Raw genomic sequence first — 21,303 nt, 5'->3', positions numbered from 1 at the left:
CTGCCTGCACACTTCAGCCTGAGCTACCCTGTCCCTGCTTCCCACTTGGCTCCTGCATGGCCCTACTCAGGCATCACCACCACTAGAAGCTTCCCGGTGTTCAACAGCAGACTGCCACAGCTAAGTGCCCAGGCCCCTGGCTCTGCCCCCGACCGGTCGGAGGGTTAAGCTCTCACTTAGAACTGTGCATGCGTGGCTCATAGTAAGCACTCATCAAGTGCCAACTGTGTGCACCTGGAAAGCTGGCTTTTAGTCCTTGCCTTGCCACTGGCACACTGCGTGGACTGGGACAAGTTTGTCCCAGCCTTGTTTCTCTGTCCTGAGAAAGGAAGCATCTTTCACGTGCTTCCTAGGGGCCCGTGGAGGGGTTTGGTGGAGAGAGGAGGGTAAAATGATGTGCAAACAGTGGGGCCTCCAGGCACTTTCTTTTTTTAAAACTTTTTTTTTAACGTTTATTCATTTTTTGATAGAGACAGAGCCTGAGTGGGGGAGGGGCAGAGAGAGAGGGAGACACAGAATCTGAAGCAGGCTCCAGGTTCCGAGCTGTCAGCACGGAGCCCAACGCGGGGCTTGAACTCACGGACCGTGAGATCGTGACCTGAGCCGAAGTCGGACGCTCAACCGACTAAGCCACCCAGGCACCCCGAACGGGCACTTTCTGAAAAGAACCGCGGCCACTGAAGAAGCCCAGGACTGGATGACCACTGGGGTCCACATGCCTCTACTCTGCAGGGCCCAACCATGGCACCAATAAGAAATGTTTCCCTGGCGGGAACCGGGCACTCTCCTGCTGCCTGAACCACTGAGGCTGACTGGTATGAGCAAACTAAGGGCATATTCCCATGGCCTCCTCCCAGCAACTTTGTTTTCAACAGCCAGGGCTCAGGGCATTGGAAACACATTATATCTGAGTGCTGGAATGTGCCTCTGGAACGTTCCTTGTTCCTTTCTTCCCCTGGAGACGGGTGTCCTGTTGGAGAAGGCATGGCCCAGGGAGGGAGGACTGTACTCCTTCTCAGGCCTCTGGACTCCTCTATCTCCTTTTCCCTTTCCCCGCGCGTGCCCCCCCCCCCCCCCAGGCACCCATAGGGCCCTCCTCTCCCCACTGCCCCCCAATGCTCCCATAGGGCCCTCCTCTCCCTGCCCCCACCCATGCTCCCATAGGGCCCTAAGGCCCAGGTTTCCCCACCCATAAGTAGCCCTTGACTACCCCCTCTGCCCAGTTGGTCCAAGTGCTGGCATCTCTTTCTTGGATTATTGCAATTAAAGTTCATCAGAGGTCCAGAAAACTTCCTTGCTCCTTGGCCCCGATGATGCCCACTGCCCTTAGGATAAAGCGTGACAAGCTGTGCCCTGAGGGATCACATCCCTCTTTGCCTCCTCACCTTGTCTCCTACTGTCTCCTACCCCCAGCCCATGCTTTGGCCTCTCTGGCCTGCTGGGCATTCCTTGGCCGAGCTGTGCCCTGTCACACACCCATACTTTCATTCACACTGGCCCCTTGGAGGGGAGTGCCCTTCTCCTCCACCTCTACCCCTGGAAATTCTCCTACCCTCCAGAGCCAGCCCAAGTGTCCTTGCTCTGGACCAGGTGTCAGAAGTGCCTCACTTGTGCCATTAGTTGGAATGAAGCTCAGCCAAGGGTGCCAGAGCCCTGGGCCGACCATCCCTCAACCAGCATCCCTGAGGCACCTTGTTCCAGGAGCTGGTCCTCAGGTCGTCAGTGTCGGGGACATGATTGTATCCTCACTCCCCAAAGGCCTCTCCTTGGTGCCCTGATCCCAGCATTTCCTGTTGCCCATCCATCCCTCTACATGTGAGGTGCCTCCCCCATGAGACTCTGTTCCTCGTGTGCTGGGATCCAGCTGTCTTCACTCTTGGGTGCCTGGCCCTGGCTTGGCCCACAGCAGGTGCACGGAGGCTGTGCAGTGAGTCAAAGGATGAACTGGAGCTCAGCAATCTCTCAGATGCTCATTTTCAACTCAAAACTCACAAAAGACTGCTATATAAAACCAATTAATTTCCAATGGAGATATGTCTGTCTCCTTCAACAGGAACCCTCTTGTTGGCCAGATTCTAAGTCTCTCTTTTGGAATAAGGGCAGGCCACATTCTGCCCTTCAAGCTACCTTGTTTAAATACCCCACAGAGATTCTGTTCCTGGCCAAAGTATAATCACATTGGTAGCAGGAAAGGCTTCAGAGCCTAGAGACCAGAGACCATGCTTGAGTTCCAGTTCCAGCACTGTCTTTGCTGTATGACCTGAGCAAGCCATTTCTTCCTCTGGGCCTCAGTTTTCTCATCTGTTCAATGGGGATACCGTCCTCGTCTGTCTGGCTATTGTGAAACCAGAAAGTATTCAAAGAAACAGTTCATTCACTCAGACACCAGCACCAAAATATAATACCTACTTCAGGAAACCTGGGCTGTTTGGCTGGGCAGCTGGTCGCAGGGTAGAGGGTGGGGAGTGGTAGGGTGGAGAATGGGCAGTGAGCAGCTCCTCAAGATTCGCTTTCTCCTGACCTTCTATTCTTCCGCTCAGAGCCTCCGGTGACAGCTTCCCAATGGCTGAATGGCCCATACCCTGCCTCATATGCAATCTTCTGTGATCAATCAGTAGCACTCGCTGGGATTACCGTGTTGAGAAAAATGCTAAGGCTGCACGTGAGCCCGGCCGTTTGTCTTAGGTACCAGAGGGGCAGAAAGTGGCATACACTTCACATGTATGTTCCATCCCTAAGAGCTAAATTCCTTAGCTTGGTTTTTTAAGGCCCAGACTTAACCTTTTTCTAAGGGGTACAAGGTCAGGATCTGCAAGCCTGTCTTAGGGCAGAGGAACATATTTCTTCTGTGTCGCCCAGAAACAGGCCCAAAATCATGGAGGCAGATTCCATTCATCTTAGGAGCTGCCTATTACGGTAGTGAGCCCTTATCACTGTAGACATTCAAGGAAAGGCTGACCAACTTGAAGGCAGGAGAGGCAGTTTTTTAAGAGAGGGAGCAAGCAGGGGAGGGGCAGAGTGAGAGGGAGAGAGAGATTCTTAAGTAGGCTCCATGCTCAGCTCAGAGCCTGGTGCAGGGCTCGAACTCACGACCCTGAGATCATGACCTGAGCCAAAATCAGGAGTTTGAGATTTAATCGACTGAGCCACCCAGGCGCCCCCCAGGAGAGGGGATTCTTGTTCACAGGCAGTGGTGCATGGTCCCACTAGATGATCTTGTAGCCTCCTTCCTGCCCTCGCGTTCTTGGACGTGATGCTCGTGTGAAGGGTTATGAGTGCCGTTCCAGCCAGCCTCCCAGCCTGGCCCGGGTGGCCCCCTCAGGGTCCAGGACAGGAGTATTCATCAGACCAGTCGGAGCAGTGCTGCGTGTGGTCACGGCACAGGACCCTTGGGATGCAGTCACAGTACTTGAAGACAATGGAGGGGCAGCGCCACCAGCCGGGGCCACAGGGTGGGCATGTAGTCACTGTGGGCACAAGAGCCAGCAGAAGGGCCACTGCTGTGTCCTGGAGTGCCCTAGGCACCCGCCCACCCCTGGCTCTGAAATCTGCCATAGCTCCCCATAGAGCCACCCCATCAGACATGGGTCGCCTGTATGCCTTATCTCCCAGTGGGAGACAGAATTTAGACTCCCCAAATCATAGGCTATGTGACCACACACAGCCTTACCCTGTCTGAGCCTCACTTTCCTCATCTGCTCAAGGATGTTATTAAGGAAGATAAGCAAAGTGCCAGGCCCATGGTCAGTGTGGGATATTAAGGGGAGCATATTGTCTCCCGCAGCCCGGCTTCCCTCCCTCGCTCTGACTCAGCCACGCCAGCCAACTTATGGCGACTCTCGGAGGATGGCTCACAGACTTCCTGCCTTCATCCTGTACCCTGGGCCTCCAGTGTGCTTCTTGCACACTCAGCATCTGCCTGTTAAAACCTGCTTGAACAGTGCCTCTTCTGAGAAGTCTCCCTTGATTCTTACCCCCACCCCCACCCCCCACTGACTGCCCCGCAAACCCTCTCTAGGGTTTTTGGAACCCAGCACTTCCTTTTGGCATCAACGTGATGTTAGTCCTGAGGGTAGGACACATGTTTGACTCCTGACTATCCCCCAGCAGAACCTGGCACCAGGGCCAGCCCCTAACAGTGCTCGGAACACGTTTGTTGATTGAACAATGGGGGAGAGATTGAAAGGAAAGTCTGGGCAGTGAAAGAGCTTCAGACTTGGAGTCAGGAGACCTGGGTTTATACCCATGCTTCTTTCCTATCACTTATTCTATTAAGTCCCTTCTCTGGCCTCAGTTTACCTACATATGAATTTGGGGCCAGTGATTCCTATGCTGCTTCCTCACAGGGCTTTTGGGAGGTACAGAGGGGATGAAGGAAACTCGGGTTCACATCCCAGTTCAGCCATGTACGTACTCTTTGCGTGACCACCCTCTGGGCCCCAGTTTCCTCATCTGTGCCCTTGAGGGTGAGCTCCCCACCACAGAAGGATAACCCTCCAGCAGGAGCCACCTGGAGTGGTAGTGAGCACTCCGCCACTGGAGGCATTCAAGCAGGGGTGGAGAACTTCATGGTATGTGAGAAGGGGAGGTGGGGGGAACCTCTGAGATTCTCTGGTCAACTTCTGCCCTTTGGCCACTGCCTGGTCACCTGCCTCAGCCCGGCCTGTGCCCAGACCCTTACCTGGGCTCAGTTCATCTGAGCAGTCCCCGCAGTTGTTAATGCCATCACACTTTTGGTCCGAGTAGATCCAGGAAGACGGGTCTCCACAGCGGGCCACGAGGAAGCTGGGGAGGCTCTGGGGCACATCCCCTACAGGGAGACAGGTGAAGCAGGGGGAAGTCCACATCCGGCCTCCAGACATCTATCAGGAGGTGGATTGTCCTGGCCACCCTGGCAGTTGCCAAACGGGCTCACAAGGAGGTTTCCTGGGGTGGAGGTCACGTCAAGGGCAGAGGAGTGCTCTTTCCCTGTCTGCCCAACAAGATGCCCAGAGAGTGGCATCTCCCTTCCTCATTTCCGGCTTGGCTCTGGTGCATGCCCACCCCACACCAGGGCTTGCACTATTCCTTCCTCCGGAAATGTCCTTCTTGACACCTCTCCAAAACCATCCCACTTTTAAGTCCAGGTTCAAGTTCCTTCACCTCCAGGAAGCCTCCAACAGGAACATAACAAGAGTAAACATGAAATCTTGCATTCGGGCGCCAGAACTCAGAGGATGTGGGTTCACATACTTTGTGAGAGGGCATCAGAGCACCGTTCTTGCAAATGGGTTCTGTGTTAGAGGGGTGAAAGGGCTACCAAAAATTCACATAAACTTAGGCCACATCACGAGAGACCTTTGGAAGTGGAAAAGCCTTTGTTCCTTGGACAAGCCAGGGCCAACCAGAAACGTCATGGATGCTTCTGGAGCCCGACCAGGGAGAGGGACAAGGGTAGCTGGTGTGTGTCCTATGGTGTGCTGGTGGAATGGAGAAAACCAAGCATGAGGGGATGACTGTAGGTGTTCAGAGTGTGGCCCGAGGAAGGAGACTCTCACGGTAGGCGAGAGAGCAATCTGCAAATCCATGCAGTGCCCCCATCATGGAAGATAGATTAAAATGTGGTTCAGATGAGAGAACAGAGTTGGAACCAATCAAGGATGCTGCAGGGAGACAGCTCTAAACTTGGCACAAGGGAGACATTCCCATGGAAACTATGTGATGAAGGAGGGGAGCAGTGCCTCACGCTGTAGTGAGCCCCCCATCCTACACGTATGCAAGCAGAGGCTCGGTGGCCTTTATTGGGTTTGTTATGAGGGCATTTGAGCATGAGCTGGGACATGGACCAGATGACCTTTAACATCTCCTCTAGTCTAGCGTGTCCACGATAAAGTGACCCTTTCCCCATCCGCTCCCCCCCCCCCCACTCCAACACAGTAGACTCTCTCTCCTACATGGAAAGTGCCTCGTCTACACAGCCATGGTTTTTCTCTCCTGAGTACTGTCAGGTCTCTAAGTTTTGGGACCAGGTTTTCCCACTCATTCACTCATTCCATCATTGATTCAGGAAATCATCCCAGATCTAGTCCTCTGCCAGGAACTGGAGCCCCCAGACCAAGTAGACCAGGCCTGCCCTAGAGGGGTTCACAGTCTGGTGGGGGTGGCCAATGTGCCAATGTGAGTAGGGCTGGGACAGGGGGAAGCACGGGGGCTATGGGAGCCCAGGGGAGGGAATTAACCTACTTTGAGAGTCAGGGAAGGTTTCCTGGTGGAGTTAACACTTGAACTCTCCCTTGAAAGATGGATACAGGTTCTCAGGGAGTGGAGATGCCCAGAGCGAAGACCTTCCTAGCATGGGCACGTATGTGTGCATGTGCCTGGGACAGGGTGAGGACAGTGCTCCTGGCTGAGGGTCCCATACAAGCAAAGGCTGGGGGACATGAAGGTGCCTGGTAGACTGGGGACTGTAGAGCTTCAGTATGGCTGCAGGGAGAACAGAGTGGGGGGCAACCGCAAATGGGCCCTGGAGGGGCCCACTCGGGGCAGGGCAGGACTGAGCAGGTACTCACGGCACATGGCCTCGTCCTCATCCTCGCCCTGGGCACAGGTGCGGATGCCGTCACAGACCCTGCTGGCTGGGACGCAGCTCCTCCGGTCATGGCACAGGAAGCCTGTCCTGTTCATCAGTGTCACACAGGTCTGGACGCCTGAGTTGGCAGGGAGAGACCCCGGAGGCTCAAGAGCGGTGCTTACAAGGACATCACGAGTACCTGAAGCTGAGCCTTACACTGAGCCTGCCCACAGGACCAGGTGTGACCCTGGCGGGATGGTGACGGAGATGAGGTCCAAGCCCCCACTCTACCATTTGCCAGCTGTGTGACCTTGGGCAGACTACTTGACCTCTCTGAGTCTCAGATTCCTTGTCTGTACAATGGAGATCAGAGCACAAAGCCCATAGGACTGCTGGAGAGATTACATGAAAGCTTGTGTGTGAATGACCCTACCACAGAGAGCAGGCAGAGTGAGTCATGGTTCCCTCCTTTACTGAGAGCTTAGGGCCAGTCCCATGGAGGCCCCTGAGGGCAGCGTTCCAGTCCATGAAGTGGTTTTAATGGTGGAGGTCCTGGTGCCAAGGTCAGGTTGGCAGGAGCAATCTAGTGGGGCCTGCTGGGGACCGTTAGGCCACAGCCCCTTACCTGTGGGCACAATTCATGGGCTGCAGAGCCCTTTCACATTTGTACTCTACTGTTTCCCCAAAAAGCCCTGTGAGGTGTCATCATTAGCCCCACTTTACAGATGAGAAAAGTGAGGCTCAGACAGATGCAAGGCCCAGTCCCGCCGCTGATAGCCCAGGCCTGCTGGGGCTGGCTCTTCCCTGAGGCTGAGGCTGGTCCCCCAGTGTCCAGCTGAGAGTCTTCTCTTCCATCCCACTGGGGGGAACACCCACCCCGTGGCTGCTCCAAAGAACTAAAGGAGAGAGACTGGCAGACAAGTGGGGGGTCGCCCTGGCCCCACGGGCTGTGCCTGTGTATATATACGTGCGTGCAGGTTGGAGATGGGATCGGGGCTGTGCACGTGTGTTTGGGCACCCATGAACCACGTCTCACCTCCCGGAGCTAGCTTGGCTTCTAGGAGGGGGACTGACTCTCAGAGATACTCACATTGTCACACATACATACACACAGTGACACACATGCACATACTCAGACATGTGCACACACATGCACACGAACACACACACAGACACCCACACACACACTGACACACACATACAGACATACGTGTCATTCACGGGCACATGAGTGCAGCTCCACATGTGTTCACATCTACCGTCAGTGCCCGTGTTCTTGCACAGGCACATAGAGTACTGTGGATTTTACCCCCTACCCCCACATTGTCCCCTTATACCCCCCCACCTGGCTCCAGAGACCTCTCTCAGAAATGATACCCCACCCCCAGCTTAAGCCCCTTCCCATGGCTCTCTGGATGGTGACCCCTCCCCAGGACAGCCCTGAGGCCCTGGGCACCTGCCTCGCCCCCTGCTCTTGCCCTGGGTGTCCCCTGGCCTCCTGCAGTCTCTCCTTCTCCTCATGTTTCCTCTCATCCCAGGGACTCTACACATGGGGTTGCCTGTGCCCAGGACATTTTTCCTGCCACCCCCTCCAGTAACCAGTTCCCACTTTTTCTTCATGGCTCGGCTCCCTTTCACCTCTCAGGGCACCCACGTGACTCCTAGACTGGGTCAGTGCCCCTGTTCCAGACTCACAGAGCCCCCATTAATCCTGCCTTCAGGTGCTTATTTGATGAATGTCCTTTAATCTCCAAACTGCGAGCTCCACGAGGCAGAGACTGTGTTGGGGTTCAGCACTGAAGTCAGGGCTGCGGGGATGTACCAGACACGTCCCTGTCCTTTATGGTGGAGGCAGATACACAGGTAGACGGCACCTCCCAGGATAGCCAGGCCAGGGGAAGAGGAAGTATGTGGGGCTGTGGGGATCGAGACACATGGCCTAGCCTATGGGCCAGGGAGGATTCCTGAGGAAGGTGATGTCAGAGCCGGTCCTCTCAATAACTCCTATCACAGATGTGCAAATGGCAGCTCAGACGTGCATGTGGGCCGTGTCTGCGCACACACCCTGGGAATTGTCCCAAAGCCTGTTCGTGGAGCAGCCAGCGGCGTTAGGATTCCTTATCTCCCTGTCCCCGGATCCCCTCCTGGTAAGTCCAGCCCACCCTCTCTTGACCACACTGACCTGGTGTGCGCGGGGGGAGTCCAAGGATGGCGACCAGGGCAATCAGGGCTGCGAGAGTCACCAGAAGCAGGAGCAAGAAGGCTGAGAGGCAGGCGCCTCGGCGTGAGCAACAGAGGGAGCCAAAGCCTATGATGTACGGGGTGGGAAGCCAGTGACCAAGCAGCTAGGGATCCTAATCCCTGGCCCCTATAGGTGTGCCTCCCCTCCTAGGGGTGCAGGGGCAGGAAGGGCTCCCTGGAGGAGGGGGTGCCTGAGCCTTCCACGATGCTCCCGGTCCTACCTGTGGGCCCACCTCCACCAAGCACCCATCCCTCGCCCCGGCCAGTAGCTGGCCAGTGATAAACATGTCAGAATAAACATCCCAGTCACTGCTCCACTGCCCTCACCCAGATGTCCTCCCTCGAGGACTTCTCCTCAGGGGGCCAAGAGAGATGCCCACCTGCTTGGTGAGCCCCTGCCTGGGGAAAAACTAAAGCGGGCCTTCATAGTCATTAATTTTCAAAAAGAACCTTTATTTTATGGATGAGGAAACTGAGGCTCAGAGAAGAAAATGTCCAGGTCACCTTGTGCAGAGCTGGGACATGAGTCGTGCCCTTTGCACGATGCCAGCTGATTGTCCATTCTGGAGCCAGCCAGGATGCAGGTTAGAATCCCAACTGGACCATACTGAGAAACCACTTTATTTTTCTAGGCCTATTTCCTCATGTGGAAAATGGGGGTCATAATACCTACCTTAGGGTTGTTGACAGAGCTAAGCTAAGCTAGTTAACGGATAAGAGCAGAGCTTGGCACATAGTAAGTGTTCTAAAGGCTTTAGCTATTATTGTTTGCTGAGCACCGACTATGTGCCAAGCTGTATCCTAAGCACTGTGGAAATAACTGTGAGAGGAGACATCCTGCTCCTTTAACTTCCCTGGCTCCTTTAAATTTTGCTTCCTCATGAAAATAATGAAAGAAAGCTTTATTAAGGACCTATGAGGTGCCCTGCTCTGTAAAGGACAGAAAAACAGTAGTCATGGCTCTGGTCCTTATGCCCTGAAAGCTTGTTGTTGTACTTAGAGGACAAGGCATGGATGGGGAAAAGGAAGAGTGTGGGTGCCCACTGCTGTCCTGTCCTCTGGGCCACAGTTATTGCAGAAAAGGGAGCGAAACAGGTCTTAGGCATCTCTAGGTCTCCAGGGTCCCGTTGAGAGGCAAGACACACAGTAGGTGCTTTGTGACCACTCTGACCTAGAGATCCCAGAGATACGGGAGGGCCATCAGTTCGGGTGAGTTCATGTCACTTCCCTCCAGTCCACTCACATTTCCGGAGCTGCCTACTCTGTGCTTGCCCGCCTGTCAGATGGGTACCTGGACACGGGCAGCTCCGGTGCCAGGCACTAAGTGTCGAGCAGGCATGAGCAAGGTGGCATGGCTGCTGGACGGAGGGGTGTGGGAAGCACAGGTGGGAGTTCCACAGGCAGGTGAGGGGAGGGTGCAAGGACAAGCCATCCCAGGTAGAGAGTGTAAGAGTGAAGGCTTGATGGAGGGCGCGCGGGGAAGGGCAAGTGGCTGGAGCCCCTGAAGGTGTGCCCTGGGAGAGGAGCTAGAACAAGCGATGCAGCATGAACTGAAAATCCCCAACCCCCGCAGTCCTGGTCGGTGGCAGACACAAAGTAAACTCCGGTAACCAGGGAGACAGCGGGGAGCCTGGTCAGCCAAGCAGCTGCTCCTCAAATATTTGTGCAGCACGGGCTGCGGGCGGGGTGTCGTGGGAGACGCTTGAGACCCATTGGCGGCACCAGGGCCTGAGCCCAGGTGAAGATGCCGCTCTGCAAAGCTAAAAAGCCCTCTGGCGCCAATCCGTTCCGGACAGACGGGAACCCAGACTCTCTGTTCCACAGCCACGCCCACCGGGAGCCGCACTGGGAAATACACAAGCCCCGGTGTGGAGCCACAGGGACGCAGGGGCTTTGCCGCCAGAGGAACCCCAGGTCGAATTTGAACTCCACCTCTCCCACCTCCCAGCTGTGTGGGATCCCAGTTTGGCCAAGTTCCCCAAACTCCCTTCTCCTCAGCTGCCCCGTCTTGTTACTGCCCCAAACAGGACCCCTTCCCCGAGCGGCCTGGGGATTAAAAAGAGGCCATACAGTGCCAGGCACATACAAGGGGGGTTGATTCTTTATAGCCATTATTATTATCATCCGCCTCTCTGGTTCTGTTTCCTCGGTGACAGAAGTGGGCCAAGACAGGGCTCAATAGATGTGCGTTCCTTCCTTCCTTTACTGCGTAAAGGGAAAGCAAACTGTGCTGGGTACACCGTGAGTCAGTGTCACAATGGAGGTGCTAAGTATGTGATCCTGCCCACTTTATCCCCCAGAGGTAAAGAGCAGAGCCCAGGTCATGCACTCAGTCAGGACTTTGGCTCCAGAGCTCTTCCCTGTATAGGTTACAGGGGGCGCTGTATGTGGCGCGGGGTCTGTGATAGGCAGCGCACAGTAGGCGCTCAACGAACGCATGGAGAGAAAGAACAAGCCTCTTAAGCAGGTGACCATCAGCAGGGCTGGCCAGGAAGCTGGGAGCAGGTGACATTAGCATGGGGGCAGAGGTCTGAGGGACAGTGGGAGCCGTGGGGAGCCCTCTTCATGCGTCTGTAGCCGTGGCCCAGCCTCAAGGGAGCCCCACCTGGGAGCCCTCTGTCCTTTACCTTCCCCTCCAGGGAGGGCTTTGGTTCCAGCAGCAGCATTGCCATTGCCATCTCCCTGCCCAAGAGACAGAACGGGTTTTCAGAAGGGTCACGGAGAGTCTTCCATGGAACCACAGGCCCCCATACGCCAGCGTGCTAAGTGTCTCAGACCTGCTTCTCGATTCCACACCTACACCTAGACTGTGCCCTCTGCCTGCAATGCCTTTTTCTCCACTTGGCAAACATACCTCCTTCAAACTGGCTTGGGCTCCTCCCTGGAGGGGCTTTCCTTGCCCCCTCCCGTAACGGTGATGGCTCCCTCCCCTGGCCTCCTGTCCACCTGGCTCCTCTGTCCCCCTTCCAGCACCCACCACCCAAACTGTGCAGCTGGTTCACCTGCTGGGCCCCCTACAATCTGGGAGGGAGCCTCCAGAGCAAGGGGGACCTGGGCCACCTCAGCACCTCACCACTTTACTGCCCACTCCTTGCCCCGGGGTTGACTCCCCCAGGTCAGGAGCCATTTTAAAGCTGTTCTTGGGGCACCTGGGTGACTCAGTTGGTTGAACAACCGACTCTTGATTTCTGCTCGTATCATGATTCCAGGGTTGTGGGATCAAGCCCCACGTTGGGCTCTGCACTGAGCATGGAGCCTGCTTGAGATTTCTCTCTCCCTCTCCCTCTGCCTCTCTCCCCTGCTCACACACTCTCTTTCTTTCTGAAATAAAATTTGAAAAAAAAAATCAATCCATCAATCAGCTGTTACCTGGGGGAAGATTTTGTTCATGTCTCTGGCCTCTAGCTCCCAGCTCCAGCCTCCTGGCACTGGGGGCCCCATGCAGAGAACTCAGCGGGTTCCTGCCCTGTCACCAGGGGCAGCCTGGAGGAGGGAGGGTGTGAGGCCTGGCCACACCCTCCCTGCGGGCAGTCCCTTCCCAGGCTCCTGCCTGGCCTCTCCCCACCCTGCAGTCTGATGGCACACTCTCAGGTTAGAATCTTCCCGCCCATGTTACCAACCAAGAGCCTGTGGTTCAGAGAGGGAGAAATTGCCCCAAGTGTCGCAGTAGGGGGCAAGCGGGGTTCAGACCTTTTTCCTCTACATCAGTGATGAGACTGGGGGATCTCCGGCCCCTCGGCCACATAAAGATCCAGGCAGAAATACCCAGAATTAATGTTCTAGTGGCTAAAAAACAGGAGTCGTCTTCTTATTGTTCTTCTATTCAATTTCATAGGTTATCTATGTGGAAAGAATATGAATTTTCCACTAAAATTATAAAGCAGATATAATTTTAAATTATTTTATTTTAAAAAGTAGCCATGTACCTTTTCTCTTCTCTTCTCTTCTCTTCTCTTCTCTTCTCTTCTCTTCTCCTTCAAAATTTTCTTTTAGGGGCACCTGGGCAGCTCAGTCAGTTAAGCATCCGACTTTGGCTCAGGTCATGATCTCACCGTTTGTGAGTTCTAACCCTGCATCGGGCTCTGTGCTGACACCTCAGAGACTAGAGCCTGCTTCAGATTCTGTGTCTCCCTTTCTCTGCCCCTTCCCTGCTTGCGCTCTGTCTCTCTCTGTCTCCAAAAATAAACATTAAAATTTAAAAAAATTTTTCTTTTAATGGTTATTTATTTTTGAGAGAGAGAGAGAGAGAATGAGCGGTGGAGGGGCAGAGAGAGGGGGAGAGAGGATCCAAGCAGGCTCCGTGATGTCAGCACAGAGCCCGATGTGGGGCTCAATCTCATGAACCATGAGATCGTGACCTGAACCGAAATCAAGAGTCTGACGCTTAACCGACTGAGCCACCCGGGAGCCCTGCCACATACGGTTTCATCTTTCTGGCAGTGGGGCCCCTGATGGGGGAGGGGTGGGCAGGTTGCTCACCTAAAAAACCTCTGCCGCCCAACCCTCATCCCACCGCTGGGGAGACCAAGGCCCAGGGAGCTTAAGGGACTGGTTGGAGGACCAAGGGAGGAGAGGTGTCCGTTGGGGCCTCCAGGGAAGGTCCCTCTGCAGCCTGCCTCTGATACCCAGGGGTTGTCTAACCTGTGACTGACCTTCTCTTTTGCATTGGGATATTAAGTACCAGATGCGCCTGCGGTAGGGCGGGATGGGCAGCCCTCTGGAGGCAGCGGCTCTGGGAAGGGCTAAACCCGCAGGCTCTCCTGAGGGCCCTGCCACTGGCGCTGCTGTGGGTGAGTGGCTCCCCTTCGCGGAGCTTCAGTTTCCTCGTGCGTAGGTGAAAAGCTTAGACTAGACGAAGGGGGCGTCTTAGCTGGGGACTCCTATGATCAGACCATAAGACCAGACTGAAAGGCAAATAGGCTTAATTGGGAGTGATGCCTGGAAATGCCAGCTGGGGAGTGCGGGAAGTGAGACGGGGAAAGGAAGGACCCCGTAACGGGCATGGTATCGAGCACATTCCCACGACGGGCACCTAAGAGTCCCCCCACCTGAAGGCCAGGGCACTGGGGTATTTATCTGCCCGCTCGTGCTAGTCACTGGCTGAGACTCGCTGGAGGGTACTCACTCCTGGCACCGCTGGCCTGCCTCAGGTGCAGAGATGCGGGCTAGGTTGATGTGCCCTGACATGGAAAGGGCTGAGGGCTATGGGCGGGACGCGCCACACCATCTGCTAAAGATGCCGGCTAGATCCCATCTGGTGTGCCAATGGCAACTGATTGGTAGAGGATGTCTGGCGCACGGGGTTCGCAGGGTTTCTGAGGTCAGGACTCAGGGTTTTAAGATTGAGCAGAGACGTCTACCATGGGTTCCCTTGGGCAACGCTGCTGAGCTCCCTTGGCCTTGGCTGGGGCCTGCTGGAGCCACCTTCCAGCAAGAACAGGAGCTTTGGAGCTGAGAGTCCAAATGGTCCCACGCTGGCTGTGTGGCCTCTGACAGGTCGGTTACCCAACCTCTCTGAGCTTCAGCTCTCTCATCTATATCTCTAAGCTTCCTATCCATTCATTCCAGAAGAAAGGTGGTGCCCCAATAAAAGGACCTCTCTGTCCTCCCCACTCAACACCCAGTACCACCCCCAGGCGCCCTTTCCCTATTTACTCTCACTTCTCCCTTCTTCCCCTCTTCCCTCCCTTGGAAAAAAAAAAGAGTCTCCAAAACTTATCACAGAAAAGTAGGAAGAATCATGTAACAAATAATCATGTACCTACCCCCGGAGTTAACAGAGGGCAAGACTTAGTCATTTTTGCTTCAGACGTCTTTACTATTAAGTTCAGCAAAATCAAAGGCTTCTGTTCTCCCCAGTCGTGTTTATTCCCTTCCTTCCCTCCCTGCAGCCCATCAGTTTCCTGACTATGCCCTGTATGCTTCCAGGGGCTGATTTTTACAATGCTGCTGCCTTCTCTACACACACACGCGCACACACACACACACACACACAATCACATGGTAAGGACACCTAAGTTTTACCAGAATTTGCCAAACTGCTTTGCACGCCCATTAGCAGTGTGTGGGAGTTTCTGCCTCCCGTCTCCCCAGCCTTGAAGTGGTCAGACTTTCAAACACCTGTGTCTGGTAGGTTCAAAAATCGTATCTCTGGTTTAATTTGTACATCTCTAGTAAGTACTACTGCTGCCACTAATCACTGACAATTACGGAGCGTTCGCTTTTGCCACTCGCTGTGCTACAGGCTGTATGTATGTTGACTCGTTTACATACGAGTCTGTGCTCCTCCCAAGCACAGACTACGGGGACTATCATGTCCATTTTACAGATGAGGAAACTGAGGCACGGGGATATTAGGTGACTTGCCCAAGGTTCACAGATGAAGAGAGGCAGAGCTGGAGCGCCTGGGTGGCTCAGTCGGTTAAGCGTCCGGCTTCGGCTCAGGTCATGATCTCACAGTCCGTGAGTTCGAGCCCCGCGTCGGGCTCTGTGCTGACAGCTCAGAGCCTGGAGCCTGCTTCACATTCTGTGTCTGCCTCTCTCTCTGCCCCTCCCCTGCTCATGCTCTGCCTCTCTCTGTCTCAAAAATAAATAAAAACATTTAAAAAAATTAAAAAAAAAAAAAAAAGAGGCAGAGCCAAGATACAGAAATGGCTGGCTGGAAAGTTCACACCCTACCTGTACCCACACCCTCACTTCTCCAAACAGCATGTGCATCATCTGAGAGCTGTTTAGAACTGGGGTCTCACTCCAGCCCTACCAAACCAGAACCTGCATCTTAACAAGAGTCTCAGGAGATTCAAAAGCACATTCAGTTTGGAAAGCCTTGTCCTACTCCATGCTTTTGTGCCGCTCTTTTTTATACACGGGTCGTGCGGATTTCCTCCCTGGTGTGTTGCTTTTTCCTATCTGTTGTTCATTTTTCTATGGGCGGTGTGTCATTTTCTTACTGATTTATGGATTTCTTTATGCTGGATTTGAGTAAACTGTTACATGGGTTATACATTTCTCTCCAGACTATAGCTTGTCACTTGCTTAGAGTGACTTCTGCTGGCTCTCTCTGCCTTTTTTTGTTTTTTAAGATTTTTTGGAAGTTTATTTACTTTGAGACAGAGAGTGGGCAAGCAGGGGAGAGGGGAGAGAGAGAGAGAGAGAGAGAGAGAGAGAGAGAGAGAGAGAGAATCCCAAGCAGGTTCCACACTGCCAGCACAGAGCCCGACAGGGGGCTCAAACCCATGAACTGTGAGATCATGACCTGAGTGGAAATCAAGTGTTGGATGCTCAACCACTCAGCTGACTGAGCCACCCAGGCGCCCCATCCTTCTGCCTTTCTAAATCCACCTTTTGTGCCCAGATCCGGGTAAAAACCTCACTTGATAAAGATTTGACTCTCCCTCCTCCCTGGATTTACCTTTCCCTATATACCTTACCCTGTGGGGTTCTGTCTTAGCCCAGCTGTGGCTAGGAGAGACCCCCTAGATGTGAGATCAGCAAACCTCAGCTTGTCAGACACACCGGGGTTTTCATCCCAACTCTGTCAGATTAGTACTAACTCATTTAAGGTGGCAAGTCACAGCCTCTTGCAATCTTTCCTCATCTGAAGGATGGAGATAAGGACACTTACCTCAAAGGGCTACGTGTATTATGAAGTAAGAGCCCCTATGTGAAAAGAGCTCCGCTCCCTGCAATATTGTTTCTGGAGGCCTTGGTTTGTTTACAATCACAGAGAGATCCGCTAGGACTGCTTCTCAGTCCAGTGCCCAACACTGAGTTGGAGAATTCTAATGGGTGCCACTATTACATGGACCCGGGAACCGGAGAGATCTCCTTCCAGACCCCCCTAGAGTGAGGCCTGGTCCCTGCCTCGGCATTTATCACTCCTCCCCTATAAGTTGGGGAGCGCTGGCTGGCCGTCTCTCCTCTCCGAGACTGTCGACGCCAAGGCTAGAATGGGAATAGCGGGTCCCAGCCTGCTTTCCTAGAAGAATGTTGTAAGCACCCATTTAACGTGATAGTGATACTGCTCTGAAGGGCTTGGCAGAAGTGACAAACGCCATCGTGATAGATCTAAGCAGACACTTCTCCAAGATAGCATTGTAATATAGTTTAATGCAGATGATCCTCACGTTATTGAAGTTGACATACTTAAGCATTGTGATTCAACAGATGTGGGCTCCAGCAATGACTGCCTGATGGTACATCTTGAGGTAACATTATCGAGCTTTTGTGGAAACCTCTCATGTCTAATCAGTCGCTGTTTTCTTTCTGCCCAAGCCTTCAATTATTGCTGTTCCAATGTTGCAGAACAATTCAAGTATAAAAAGCACACAGGAAACAGTAAAAAAACAAAAACAAACAAAAAAACCCAAATAATTTAGAATTGAAGAAGCAAACAAAAATATTTTGCTCCTAAAGTGACAAAGTAAAACTGTAGGTGAACTGGAATTTCAATAAAATCTTATAAAAAATGACAAAAGTTAGACATCCTTTAAACCAAGGATTCAGCAAACTTGAATGGGAAAAAATTAAATCTTTATTTTCACTAACTTCTAACTGAAATCTATCATTTCCTTCAGTTATGAAATACAGGCAACAATCGACAGTATATGAGAAGTACCTGTGACTTTGTCACCAATAGAAATCACAGACATTTAGAGATCATATTACAGTTGCTGCAGATATTTCAAAATAATAATTCGCAATCACTTTGAAATTACAGAGGTTTTAGAACCACCACTAGACCTTAATTTATGTGTTAATAAAGAAATAGCTATATACACAACCACAACATTTCAAAAGTCTCTTAAGAACTATATTTTAACATCATTAGTGTCCTTTGCAGTCCTTCATATTTAGTTTTATGCATTTGAAAACATTGTTCTAAGGAGCCCACAGTCTTCACCAGATCGCCAAGAAGGCCCACGGCCTGAACAGGGTTAAGAACGCCTGCTCTAAACAAGTCATCAACATCACAGGAAGAGAGCACTTAATTTGAAATGTATGGAGCTGACTTCAACAATCACAACTTTCAGAAAAGGTATATACACTGTACCTCCCAGTATAATTATCACAAGGAGTCAGAAAATGCACATTCATCGTACAATCTAGCTTCTCATGGAAGTCTGCATTTCCCACTATTTCAATCTCCATTACTGTACATACCTCCACCCCCAGACTCTAGAACAAGTGGTCAAGGAAAGAAAGATAAAAAAAGGTAACTCAAATGTTGATGATACTCAAATGTAAACATGACACCCTTAGCAACTGGAAAGCTTGTGGGAGGGGCTCAGGAGCACACTGGGTTGGAAGAGACTGGGTTGGCAAACCTAGAATTTGAGGATGGTGAGAATTTGACCTAGCATTGCAGTTTAAAAATGTAGTCCAACGTAAGTCTGGTAAGAAGCTTGGGCTTCATGGAACAGCCTTCCCAGTTGGCTTGGTAACACTTAGCTTGTGACCAGGACCCAGACACCGGTCCTAGGGTTTACCATCCAAACAGTAATGTGGAGGGGCAGAGAGACTTAGAGATAAGGACTCAAAAATATATGTGAAGTAAAATTAAACAGGATTATTGGGCATTAAAAAAAAAAGAACTCTGGGAAAGGAATGGAATTTCCCATTTTGGTGTGGCTGAATAAGTACATAATTTAATAGATTCTAGAGGTTACTACAGAACCGCTATTGTTGGCTTCTGAACTTGCCCCTCTGGTCTATCCTCAACGTTGCTGTCAAGTGAATCTGTTCTAAAACGCTATAACTTGCTTCAAACCTTCCTATGGCTTTCTGTCATGCTCAGGATCAAGTCTGGGTTTAAGAAGGTCCTTTATTATTTTGCCCGCCCAGCACCATCTATCGTTATGGTTTTGCGTACTCTGTCTCAACCCACCGACCAATTTGCAGTCCTCACATGTCTAGGTCTTTGTGCGCACTGCTCCCACTGCTTGGGATACTTCTTTGTCTGGCTTTCCTTTCTCCTCCAGGTTTAAGCTTGGATACGACTTCCTCCCACAAATTAAGGTTAGGGGTCTTCCCATAGTACTTCTATGCTTATCTGCTCATAGCCCTTATCACATTAATAGTCATCTCCTTCCCCAGACTTTGAGCAACCAGTCTTGTTTGTTGCTAAAGTCCTATCACCTGGCATAGGGCCTGACACTCAGGCTCTCAAGTGGTTGTTGGATGGTTACACTGTGAACCGGGAACAGGATCCCTGCACAAAATCACTCACTGCCATGGTGTGTGTGTGTGTGTGGCGGGGGTGGGGGTGGGGGTTGGGACTCAGATGAGACTGTTTTATAGATTGCTCCAAAAGTGAGGGGGACTGGTTAATTTTATCAGAAAAGGTCTAGAAACCTTTAGGTCAAGATTCCCAATATATGCCCTAAGATACACAACAGCTCATAAAAATCCTAACAGAGCTATTTTATATATTACAAAAATCATAATGGAAATGGCACATATATCTGAGATAAAGCCAGACCAATAACAAAGGATAAAGTTGTTTGCTTTTGGTTAGACTATCAGCTCAGAGTAAAACAGGTTTCACATGATGATCGAAAGCTCAGGTCGGCTGATAATGTATCATAGGAATTTCTGAGACAGGATTGATAGGCCAGATAATCTGGCCATTTCTAATTTCCTGGGGAAAAAAGTGTATCCTAAACAAAAGATGTCCATAAAGTTTTGTGAAAAGATTGGGATTCTTGGGGCTTACATTCTTCATTATAGGGAATACTAGTCTCTGTAACTGCCTGAGTTAGTATGTGTCTTAGACCAGGGACCTGATCCAAGATCTTTGGAGTGTGGGGAGTTTGAGTCATAGACTCAAGGGTCTTGATAATTTGTCCAGGGCCAAGACAAGATTCTCAAGAAGATGCTGTGTGGTAGGAAAGAAGGTGCTGCCTGTCTCATGGCAACAAGTGAAGATGGGCTCATCCAACAAGGGCTAAACTTTATTGATTTATTTTTTAAGTTTATTTATTTTGAGAGAGAGAGGGAGGGCCAGAGAGAAAGGGAGAGAGAGAGAATCCCATGCAGGCTCCGCACCCGACAGCATGGAGCCCAACGCGGGGCTTGAACCCATGAACCCGTGAGATCATGATCTGAGCCGAAATCAAGAGTTGGAGGCTTAACCAACTGAGACACCCCGATGCCCCAAAAGGGCTAACTTTAAAAGAAGGAAAAAAAAAAAAAAAAAAAAGGAACTGGTTTCGTTGCTTCTTTTGGAATTTCAAGTCAAACATTTTTATGTTGTGTGTATTTTGTTGGGGGGGGGGGAGGAGTTTTTTTTTTAAGCTAAACTCTTTCCGAAAATGTCTTTTTGGTTTCATACTAAAATAAAAAGTCAGAACACAAATATTTGCATGCCTACTAAATAACAGGAATGATTGGGTATTTCCACATATATGGAAATATCTCATACACAAGAGGGGATAGTTTGTCTAAACTTGGATCGATACTTTCAAGAGGAGAGTGTCTCCGGGGTACCTCATTCGAGAAGCAAAGAGAATTAAGACCAAGAGAAGGTGGGAGAATCTAGGACAACTATCCAGTTGCTCCGTCTTATCTACGCATTCCTTTGTAGTGTTTTATAAGGAAGGCCCTCCCTAACAGTGGGTTCTCAGGCTACTATAAATTTGCATCATCTGGTGTACTTCCCTCGCAGCATGCTTCACTGGATGCATCACAATAAAACCTGTGCCTGACTAAGGAACATTAAGTATGTACCACGGGTGGGAAAGTAAGACCACTGTGTGTGTTTTTAGATAACTCCAATCTATTCCTCAGGTTTTTCAACTGTTTTCTACAAAAAATAAGAAAGAGACAATGACTGCTCGACAACTGCTTAATAATTCCTTCCTTCTACCCGTTCTGGATGTGTTCGCATACTTTCAAACCCTCTGTCTTTCAAATCTAGACAAACTATTTTAAAAAATAAAACCCATCATTTTATGACCAAAGTGTCACTTGATTAGTTAACCCTATTTTCTTCTGACTCAGAGAAAGCTGATGACTCGGCTGGAAGGTAAGCGTGTGACTCACTCTGCAGAGTGCTGGCACGCAATGCCCTATGAGTAGGGAAAGTAGTGGTCTGCAAAGTTCTTTAACATTCCATGGTATAATGACACAGAATCACGTTCGGACTGTGGTGTACTATGTCGCCTAATGTCACTCTTCTTTTTAAATCTGAATTATTGTAGGTTAAAGGAATGATGATAACAACAGTCTCTGACAAGTGAAATCTATACTTAATTCTGCATCCCAAAGAGTCTAATTCTTACCATCAACATGAAAGGTTTTCTCTGAAACTTATACTTGATATGCTTTCTAACACAGAAAAATCGTTTTTTGGAACTACTCATCCAGCAAAAACTCTATAGCCTATACAAAATAACATAAAATGAACTTCTGAGAGAGTCATTTTTGCTTCAGTTTGTTCTCTGATCATCATATTATATAGCGACAGACATAGAACATTTCATAATTCTTTTCTAGGTTGGGTTGGGGTGAAA

The 21,303-nt window shown here is 51.1% G+C and overlaps 1 protein-coding gene across 2 annotated transcripts; it reads right to left on the bottom strand.

Annotated features, from left to right (window-relative positions):
* Positions 1-3,118: 3,118 nt before the first annotated feature.
* Positions 3,119-12,274, bottom strand: LDLRAD1 (low density lipoprotein receptor class A domain containing 1). 2 transcript variants are annotated; one of them, XM_019449205.2, is made up of 6 exons: positions 12,161-12,274; positions 11,419-11,473; positions 8,733-8,858; positions 6,549-6,686; positions 4,682-4,810; positions 3,119-3,467 (listed from the first exon to the last, which is right to left on the bottom strand). In XM_019449205.2, exons 1-6 carry the CDS (start codon positions 12,230-12,232, stop codon positions 3,319-3,321), a joined length of 669 nt encoding a protein of 222 aa, XP_019304750.2. In that variant the 5' UTR covers positions 12,233-12,274; the 3' UTR covers positions 3,119-3,318. The 2 variants fall into 2 exon arrangements, with proteins under 2 accessions (XP_019304750.2, XP_053751057.1); XM_053895082.1 differs by lacking the exons at positions 3,119-3,467; positions 8,733-8,858 and having other exon boundaries at positions 4,688-4,810; positions 6,549-6,655.
* Between the last annotated feature and the right edge of the window lie 9,029 nt (positions 12,275-21,303).

This window comes from Panthera pardus, unplaced genomic scaffold (genome assembly GCF_024362965.1).
Source record: "Panthera pardus isolate Hobbes unplaced genomic scaffold, ASM2436296v1 HiC_scaffold_11, whole genome shotgun sequence".
Classification (NCBI taxonomy): domain Eukaryota; kingdom Metazoa; phylum Chordata; class Mammalia; order Carnivora; family Felidae; genus Panthera; species Panthera pardus.
Note: the sequence above shows the minus strand (reverse complement) of the source record. Positions and strands in the feature narration are given on the sequence as shown.

Excerpts from the sequence above, each read along its gene's own strand:
- LDLRAD1 (XM_019449205.2), bottom strand. The coding sequence starts at position 12,232 with ATGGGGCCCCCAGTGCCAGGAGGCTGGAGCTGGGAGCTAGAGGCCAGA. Across the intron at positions 11,474-12,160 it reads TGAACAAAATCTTCCCCCAG|GGAGATGGCAATGGCAATGC; the intron begins GTAACAGCTGAT and ends TCTCTTGGGCAG. Across the intron at positions 6,687-8,732 it reads ACTCCCCCCGCGCACACCAG|GCGTCCAGACCTGTGTGACA; the intron begins GTCAGTGTGGTC and ends CTGCCAACTCAG.